Below are 10,174 nucleotides of genomic sequence, written 5' to 3' on the forward strand. Positions count from 1 at the left end.
GTGTTGTTATGAAGGTTCCGAAAGGTATGTATGGCTAGGCTTCGTATTGTTACAGGCTTTCGTGTAGCGATACGACCGGGTCATGTCCTAAAAGCGGGGCATGACAGAGTTGGTATCAGAGCCTAGGTTTGAATCCTTAGTTGGTCAAGAACTTAAGTTTAAATTTTTGCAAAATTAGGCTTTAACCTAGTGGCTGATAAGTTTAGGCTTTGAGCAAGTTTAAGCTAGATGTGGATTCCTAAACATTTTTGCTAATGTGGCCATACTTTCTCTGTTGTGAATTTAGGGAGTGTTGCTTTACTATGATTAGGAGGGGTGTTCGTACATGTGGTCAAACTCATCGCGGTATGCCGTCGACAAATGTGTTGCCTATTCGGAACATAGCTGTGGATGCAGGACCATCAAGGTGTCCCCTGGTTCAGGGAGTAAATCCTGGAGCAGCTGCGGCCCCTCCTTGTACAACACCTACAGCTCCCCCAACTACCTTGCCAAATACACCACCATTAGCTACTCAAGCAGATATCATTAGGATCAGTACTGTTGTAGCTAATCTAATTCGACAACAGCAAGGACATCAAGATGTCACTACCCAGTCTTCATATTTCGAAAGCTTTAGGTGAGTGAACCCCCCTACCTTTAATGGTGGCCCAGATCCTACAGCAGCAGAGAGATGGATTAAGGAATTGGAAAAATTATTTGATGCAATGCAATACCCTAACGACGTCAAGGTAGCAGTAGTCGTTCCTTTATTGCAAGGGAATGCTGAGCATTGGTGGGAGGTAGAAAGGGTTGCCCACCCTGATGGTGTTAATTGGCAAGATTTCAAAAGAATTTTCTTTGACAATTTCTTCCCTGACAGTTTGAAGACAATCAAGGAAAATGAGTTTCTGGACTTAAAGCAAGGAAGTATGACTGTGTTGGAGTATGCTCACAAGTTTCATGAGTTGGGCCAATTCTGCTTGAGATATATGATTGGCGAGAAAGACAAAGCTAGAAAGTTTGAGAGGGAACTAAGACCTGATGTTCGAGATAAGTTGTGTGGGACCATCTTCACCACCTACTTGGCTGTGTATATCTGCGCTCTTAAAGCTGAAGCCGAATTGAATAAGCAAGCTGAATACTGGGCAAGGAAGAAAATAGCAGGGCCCAAGATATCTAAAGAAGCTAGTGGTTCTAGCAATGAGAAAAGAGATGTTGGATTTCAGAAAAAGGCAAATACATGTGGATATTGTCATCGATCTCATACCGGTCCATGTCACCCTAAGGTTGGAGCTTGCTTTGGATGTAGACAACAAGGTCATTTGATCAAGAATTGTCCCTCCATGAAGAAGAATGAAGCACAGTCGACTCATCCCAAAAGGGCTAATGCTTGGGTTTTTGCCATGACACAGGAAGATGCAGATAAGGTGGACAATGTAGTTGCAGGTATTATTCCCCTAAACACTGTGGATGCTTATGTGTTGTGTGATTCTGGTTCTTCGCATTGTTTTATTTCTGAGATGTTTGCAAAGAGCTTAAATTTGCAAGCTAAGAAGTTGAGTGAACCTTTATATGTTAGTACCCCGATGGGGAAAATTGTGCTGACAGACACTTGGTTTCAAGATTGTCATCTACAACTTAATGGGAGTAATGTGTCAATTGATTTAGTTCAACTAGATATGCGGGATTTTGATGTGATATTAGGAATGGATTGGCTATCCAAAAACTATGCCTTCATTGATTGTGCTCGTAGGAAGGTGGTATTTCAAATTCCTAGGCAACCTATTTTTACTTTAGAACACTTTTCTAGGAGTGGGGTGTTGGTTTCGAGGGTGCCATTAAAAGTAATTTCAGCATTGAAGGCTAAGAAGGAATTGAGAAAAGGGTATAGCGGTTTCTTGGTTATGTAATGGATACCCATCGTAAAGAAGTTAAGTTAGATGATATCCCCGTTGTTAAAGAATTTTCGGATGTGTTCCCAGAGCAATTACCTGTGTCTGGACATGGTTTCGGGTTCAACGAAAGATATCGGGACCAATTTATTACGAAAGAGTCAGTGGGGGGTAAGTGGGGGCAAGGGAACACGCCACGTACCAGTTGCCCCAAATGGGGCCGCCGGCAGGGGCAAGCGACTGCCTGCCGGGCACCTGCTGCCTTTTGCATGCCGCCGGCGGGTGGTCCTCCACCCGCCGGCCACCCGTTGTTTTTCCTAGTGTAGATTTGGTGGTTTTCCCCGTGTTCCGTGGTGTCCCATTGGACCCCCTTTTGTCGTACCTGAGTCTAGTTTGATGTATCAGGTACCGTTTGTAGGATAAAAGAGTCTTGTGTATTGCATGCTAGTTGAATTGGTAACCCGTTGGCCTAGTTGAAAGATGTATGAACCCCTTAGGAATATTCTTCATATGTGGTTGACCACGCATAAGTTTTATATACACGTTTTCCCCCTCCCTATGTGCTAATGTGGGTTGCATGTGCTTGCTATGTGTTGTGTGCATGATACCCTAATTGGTTGCGATCAATTGGATATACGGGCAGTTGGATGGGTTGAGAACCATCGGCTGTTAACCAGGCCGGTTGCGATCGGTCAGGTATATAAATATATATAGGGTTGCGGTCCACCGTTTTGTTGCGATCAAACATAATAAATGAGCTGCGGTTCATAATCTTGTTGCGATCAGAAATACACACTATTCGGGCTACGGTCCACCATTTGGTTGCGATCAAACGTTATAAATGAGTTGCGGTTCATCGGTTGGTTGCGATCAACCCCTTCATGCTGCGGTACGTGGCAGGGTGCTTCTAGGCCGTGTTAGCGCTATATGCGCTGACCCTCATGTATAGGCATGCGATTGGTCCTGCGGCACCACCAAAGTGTGCTTGTGTGTTTTGATAATGATTGAATACTGATATGTTTGATGTGGTATGACAGCAAAGCATGCATGGCAGCTTTGCTACCATCGCTAAAAGCCTAAAATCCTAAAACTATATAAATAAATAAAATAAAAGTAATTTTGGACCTTTTACTTACTACTTAGCCCCGCAACGTGCAATGGCCAAATATATTTGGCCGTTGCCGTTGCACGTTGCATGTAGCCTCTGCCAGAGGCTAGATTAAGCCTAGCCTTCGATAGAAGCTACTACTGTTCTCGCTTCTCGGCCAATGCAACGATCAAATTTTTTTACTTTTCATCTTCTTATTTATGATTTTACCCTATAAATTCTCTTACCCAATTTATTTCTATCACACAAAAATTCTTAATCCTACACTCTCTTACTTCATACTCACAACAATTCTCCCTAAATTAAAAGCAAATCCAATTTAAAAGTATTTTATAAATATCTAATTTATTAACCTAACATAATTTAGTGAGTAAAAATCAAATGAACTTTATAAACTATACTACATTTTATAATATTTATAAGTTATTAAATAATATTAAGTCTTATATAAAGTTTTAATAGTACAAGACAACAAGTTCAAATGTATTTAACGTCATTTATAAATTTCAATTTAGTGGAAAATCATGTTAATTTTAAAATTTGAGATTAATAATTAAAATATTATTTTTAACAAAAATATTAATTTTAGAAAAGCGTGTGAGTGTGTGTGTGTGTGTATATACTAGTATTTTGTACGTGCGATGCGCGAAAACCTATGCCCAATATTAAAATATCGTTAAGTAACAAAATTTAAAAAATTAGTTAAAATTATGTTTCACAATTCCTTAAAGTGATGATACTTTTGAATTATCATATATTTGAATAATGTAGTGATGAAAACAAAAAAAAATAAATTTATATAATAATAATTTACAAATAATACTATGCTAACACCCACATATATGATATATTGATATGTATACACAAATAATATAAATACATACATATAGTCATGCACCTTAAGCACAAAATTCACGCACATTAAGCACAAAACTCACGCACCTTAAGCACAAGACTCACGCACCTTAAGCACAAGACTCACGCACATTAAGCAAAAAACTCAAAACACACTCACGCACATTAAGCATAAACCCCACACGCCTTAAGCACAAGACTCACGCACATTAATCACTCGCAAAACCGCATGGGAAGCATTCAACCGCACCGGAACCTTTCACTATATATATATATATATATATATATATATATATATATATATATATATATATATATATATATTAATTGTACAGAATTTAAATTAGTAACAATGAGGTTAAGGGTCCATGTCTTATTTCAAACAAAATACATCAATTTGTAAAAAATATTATATATTTAAAACAATATAACAAATTACGGACCTAGCCCAGGATCGGCCCACAAGAAGCCCGGTCCCAGGCCCAGCACGGGATCGGCCCTGAATACTATGGGCCGGTGGGTGGGTCCCGAGCTGTGCTGATCGAGGCCTAGGACCGGCCCAAGTTTAGGCCAGTTCTACTTGCACGGGTGAATAGAATTGCTAGGTGATGCTACATTTTCTGGGATATTTAGGAGTCCTTTGATCCTATTACATCCTATTTCGATAAAAGAAAAGAGCAAGTACTAATTGTGGTTGCCTTTGTAGAAAAGAGCAAAACATTGTTATTTACAGGGCATTCCGGCAACAGTTCGGTGATTGGAGCATATCTTGAGATAGGAGTGTCCAAATGAGGTGATTCAAGTGACATTTGAACGGCAACTTCAAGAGATGCAACTTTGATGAAGATAAGAAGTGCAAATTCCGACCCACGCATCGTCCCTCGCGCATGGGAAAAGTGCATGGGTCGAGAGCAGATAGTTCCACGCATCTTCCCCACACGCGTGGGTCGGACACGTGTATTTTGCACTTCGCAGAAATTGGAGATTTCAGCCTATTAAATGGCTTGTAGGGGGATTATTTCAGGGGAGATCACCATTTTCCATTATTAGATAGGTTTGTAGCTTAGTTTTACACACTTCTCTCTAGATTATGGTTAGATCAAGCTAGACACTCATTGCCCAACAATTCTTGAAGATTGGATCTCACATTTGAATTGAAGACTTGGTAGCATTCTCTTTCTTAGCTTTCAATTCCATATTTGTTATCCTCAATCTGTGTTTTAAATCTATCAATGATGATGAGTTGCTAGACTTCTAGGATTTGGATTGGATTTGATTTGTGATTGTGTATTTATGGTTTGTATAGATTAAATGACGAGACATGATGTATTGCTTCATCTTGAATGGCTATGTTGTAGAGGTGTGCATATAGATTCTCTTTCATTGAGAGCTCCAGTGAGAGAGGAGTGTGAGAGTGGGGGAGTTGCAAGAGATTGCACTCTCCTTAGTCTTGCCCTTGCAATTCCCGTCCCTACGATCCGAGAGGGATAGGCCCGAGAGGATAAGGTAAACCGCCCACCTAGATTTTTCTAGAATGCCTCACCCGACTTAGAGCTTGAGAGACTAAGTCCTACGTAACTTATTGATGGTGCCATAGTTCTCCCTAGGTTAGTCTTGCCTTGCACCATCTCTTGTCAACCTTGAGACCAATGAATGCATGATCATGAATCCTTTCGTTCCAAATCCCCGTTTTATATATTTGCTTATTTCCTTTACTTCCTTACCTTCCATGCTTGCATCAATAATGTTCTTATACCATCCCCTTGCACCTAGTTCACTTTTGTTGAGACATTGTGACAATTGATTGTCTTGCATTTTGCTTACTTTGATTTGCCATCATTGAGTTCGACACTTGGGGTTCCACATCTCCGTTTATTCTTTCCCATCCACCACTTATACTATAGCTTTATCAAAATAGCGTCATTGCTGGGGATGGCAATAAGTGCTAAGTAAATTGTGTTTACTATGACAATCTAGGAGTCACTAGTATAGAATGGACAATACGCGTCCAAGCAAATGGACAATATATACGCGTCCAATATATGTGTAATACCCAGTGTCTTATAAATGCATTTATGCTTAAGTTTTATTAAGTGAAGTCAACAAGTCAAAGCTTCTTATTTTGATATTGGATAAAATTACCAAATTACCCTTCTTTACCCTTAAAGGTTAAGGAACCACTTTAGTCTTGGATAAGCATCTCATTTGAAAGAAGACAAGGAGAGCTAATTAGAGAGAGATAGGGGAAAGGAAAAACCTTGAAGCTTGGATCTCCATCTTCTTCAAGCTTAGATCTCTAAGATATTGGGTATTCTAGGTGAGTTTAACCTCTATCTTTTACTCTTTATGAGTTGAGTTTATCTTTGGAGCCCTAGGATTGATGTTTGGAAATATTAGGGATTTTGACAAGGAGTATTTGGGCGAGCTAAATAGCTAAGATTTAGATGTTTTAGGTAAGTGTTTATTTCTCTCAAAACTATTTTTACCCTATACTATAAATTAAGCTTGTGTTCCGAATTGTATATTGAAGTTTGAGCTGCGTTTTTTTGGACTAGAAACATTGCTATGTAATCTGGACTGGAATTGTTGTGAACTGTGTTTCTGGACAGAAATTATGGTCTTATATAATCTGAACTGAAATTATCATTAAGTGTAGAGATGGTAGAATGGTTTGTGGTTGTTGTGTAGGTAGTGGTAGGTCGTGGGTTCCACTCAGCATACCTTATGTTTATTTTTGTATATGTATTACATGCTTATAAAATTGATTTTGTTTAAAGAGAAAATTAAACTCTTAACCTCATTCTTAAATTAACTTGAGTTCTTCCAACTAAGCCATTTCATTTCCTTTGAAATTACTTTGGTTTAATAAACTATTCTATGATTTTTAAAGAGTTATGTACTAAGAAAATTATTATTTTGAGAATGGTTTATAACTTGTATATTTCTTAGTTTGATAAACTTATTATCTATTTTTGAAATATGTACTTTGTTATGTGATTTTAAGGAAAAGATTTTTGCTACATCGGGCTATTTGATTATAAGAACTATTTTGAGTGTTTGATCAAATTCATGAGGCAACCTACATTTTGTTGTTTGTTTTGTTTGTCTTGGAACGTTCCTAAATGCTCATTCCGAATCGTCGAGCTTGACTCATTCCGAATCGTCGAGTCTTTTGAATTATTTGTTGGAACGTTCCATCTGGCTCATTCTGAATCGTTGAGCCTGACTCATTCCGATTCGTCGAGTCTTTTTGGACCATTACAACGATAATGACATGTGTCACAGAATATAATGGTGGTTGTAGGTTGCCAATGAGTCATATGTTAAGGAATGATTTGTGCGTTTGAAAGTATTGTGTTATGAAATATTGTTGATGCCCATGTAGCTAAAGTTTCTTGTTTTGTGAGCTTATGTATAGTATGATGGAATATATTATGACTTCGATATTGTTTAAAGATCAAGTTTTGCATCTAGTTATTACTCTAAAGTTTTTTTGTATTATGTTGGGGTTACTTATCCGGGGTTGAGAGGAGTACGACTTACTGGGCATTAGCTCATTATTTGTATTTGTTTTTCCTCATGTTTCAGAGTAGTTAAGGACATGTGAATAGCACGAGCACAAGTGGTGGGGTCTCGAAGGTGACTTTTGGAGACTAGGAGACTTAGTCCTACTATTGGAGCTTATCACAGATTTTTGTTTCTTTTGGATATTCCCGTTGACCCTTTGTATTTTGGTAAACCATTGTGCTTAGTTTTGGTGCTTGTAATGCATTTTGTCATGCTAGTCTTGATTGTAAATATTTAATAGTGGTGATTTGGTGAGTTTTTGGGAAGAACTAGTTGTTTATATTGGCCATAAAAGTGAGGAATTATTATGCATTAAAGTGTTGTTATGAAGGTTCCGAAAGGTATGTATGGCTAGGCTTCGTATTGTTACAGGCTTTCGTGTAGCGATACGACCGGGTCATGTCCTAAAAGCGGGGCATGACAGAGTTGGTATCAGAGCCTAGGTTTGAATCCTTAGTTGGTCAAGAACTTAAGTTTAAATTTTTGCAAAATTAGGCTTTAACCTAGTGGCTGATAAGTTTAGGCTTTGAGCAAGTTTAAGCTAGATGTGGATTCCTAAACATTTTTGCTAATGTGGCCATACTTTCTCTGTTGTGAATTTAGGGAGTGTTGCTTTACTATGATTAGGAGGGGTGTTCGTACATGTGGTCAAACTCATCGCGGTATGCCGTCGACAAATGTGTTGCCTATTCGGAACATAGCTGTGGATGCAGGACCATCAAGGTGTCCCCTGGTTCAGGGAGTAAATCCTGGAGCAGCTGCGGCCCCTCCTTGTACAACACCTACAGCTCCCCCAACTACCTTGCCAAATACACCACCATTAGCTACTCAAGCAGATATCATTAGGATCAGTACTGTTGTAGCTAATCTAATTCGACAACAGCAAGGACATCAAGATGTCACTACCCAGTCTTCATATTTCGAAAGCTTTAGGTGAGTGAACCCCCCTACCTTTAATGGTGGCCCAGATCCTACAGCAGCAGAGAGATGGATTAAGGAATTGGAAAAATTATTTGATGCAATGCAATACCCTAACGACGTCAAGGTAGCAGTAGTCGTTCCTTTATTGCAAGGGAATGCTGAGCATTGGTGGGAGGTAGAAAGGGTTGCCCACCCTGATGGTGTTAATTGGCAAGATTTCAAAAGAATTTTCTTTGACAATTTCTTCCCTGACAGTTTGAAGACAATCAAGGAAAATGAGTTTCTGGACTTAAAGCAAGGAAGTATGACTGTGTTGGAGTATGCTCACAAGTTTCATGAGTTGGGCCAATTCTGCTTGAGATATATGATTGGCGAGAAAGACAAAGCTAGAAAGTTTGAGAGGGAACTAAGACCTGATGTTCGAGATAAGTTGTGTGGGACCATCTTCACCACCTACTTGGCTGTGTATATCTGCGCTCTTAAAGCTGAAGCCGAATTGAATAAGCAAGCTGAATACTGGGCAAGGAAGAAAATAGCAGGGCCCAAGATATCTAAAGAAGCTAGTGGTTCTAGCAATGAGAAAAGAGATGTTGGATTTCAGAAAAAGGCAAATACATGTGGATATTGTCATCGATCTCATACCGGTCCATGTCACCCTAAGGTTGGAGCTTGCTTTGGATGTAGACAACAAGGTCATTTGATCAAGAATTGTCCCTCCATGAAGAAGAATGAAGCACAGTCGACTCATCCCAAAAGGGCTAATGCTTGGGTTTTTGCCATGACACAGGAAGATGCAGATAAGGTGGACAATGTAGTTGCAGGTATTATTCCCCTAAACACTGTGGATGCTTATGTGTTGTGTGATTCTGGTTCTTCGCATTGTTTTATTTCTGAGATGTTTGCAAAGAGCTTAAATTTGCAAGCTAAGAAGTTGAGTGAACCTTTATATGTTAGTACCCCGATGGGGAAAATTGTGCTGACAGACACTTGGTTTCAAGATTGTCATCTACAACTTAATGGGAGTAATGTGTCAATTGATTTAGTTCAACTAGATATGCGGGATTTTGATGTGATATTAGGAATGGATTGGCTATCCAAAAACTATGCCTTCATTGATTGTGCTCGTAGGAAGGTGGTATTTCAAATTCCTAGGCAACCTATTTTTACTTTAGAACACTTTTCTAGGAGTGGGGTGTTGGTTTCGAGGGTGCCATTAAAAGTAATTTCAGCATTGAAGGCTAAGAAGGAATTGAGAAAAGGGTATAGCGGTTTCTTGGTTATGTAATGGATACCCATCGTAAAGAAGTTAAGTTAGATGATATCCCCGTTGTTAAAGAATTTTCGGATGTGTTCCCAGAGCAATTACCTGTGTCTGGACATGGTTTCGGGTTCAACGAAAGATATCGGGACCAATTTATTACGAAAGAGTCAGTGGGGGGTAAGTGGGGGCAAGGGAACACGCCACGTACCAACTGCCCCAAATGGGGCCGCCGGCAGGGGCAAGCGACTGCCTGCCGGGCACCTGCTGCCTTTTGCATGCCGCCGGCGGGTGGTCCTCCACCCGCCGGCCACCCGTTGTTTTTCCTAGTGTAGATTTGGTGGTTTTCCCCGTTTGATGTTTCCCCGTGTTCCGTGGTGTCCCATTGGACCCCCTTTTGTCGTACCTGAGTCTAGTTTGATGTATCAGGTACCGTTCGTAGGATAAAAGAGTCTTGTGTATTGCATGCTAGTTGAATTGGTAACCCGTTGGCCTAGTTGAAAGATGTATGAACCCCTTAGGAATATTCTTCATATGTGGTTGACCATGCATAAGTTTTATATACACGTTTTCCCCCTCCCTATGTGCTAATGT

At 39.6% G+C, this 10,174-nt stretch overlaps 1 protein-coding gene across 1 annotated transcript; it reads left to right on the plus strand.

Annotated features, from left to right (window-relative positions):
- Positions 1-347: 347 nt before the first annotated feature.
- Positions 348-1,889, plus strand: LOC109184329. The gene is made up of 2 exons (XM_019334324.1): positions 348-534; positions 652-1,889. Exons 1-2 carry the CDS (start codon positions 348-350, stop codon positions 1,887-1,889), a joined length of 1,425 nt encoding a protein of 474 aa, XP_019189869.1.
- Positions 1,890-10,174: the final 8,285 nt, after the last annotated feature.

This window comes from Ipomoea nil, unplaced genomic scaffold (genome assembly GCF_001879475.1).
Source record: "Ipomoea nil cultivar Tokyo-kokei standard unplaced genomic scaffold, Asagao_1.1 scaffold1259, whole genome shotgun sequence".
Lineage (NCBI taxonomy): Eukaryota > Viridiplantae > Streptophyta > Magnoliopsida > Solanales > Convolvulaceae > Ipomoea > Ipomoea nil.

What these genes read in the sequence shown, in the direction of transcription:
- LOC109184329 (XM_019334324.1), top strand. Translation starts at nt 348, where the DNA reads ATGCCGTCGACAAATGTGTTGCCTATTCGGAACATAGCTGTGGATGCA. An exon ending in AGCAGATATCATTAGGATCA is followed by an intron (nt 535 to 651) that starts GTACTGTTGTAG and finishes ATGGTGGCCCAG; the next exon opens with ATCCTACAGCAGCAGAGAGA.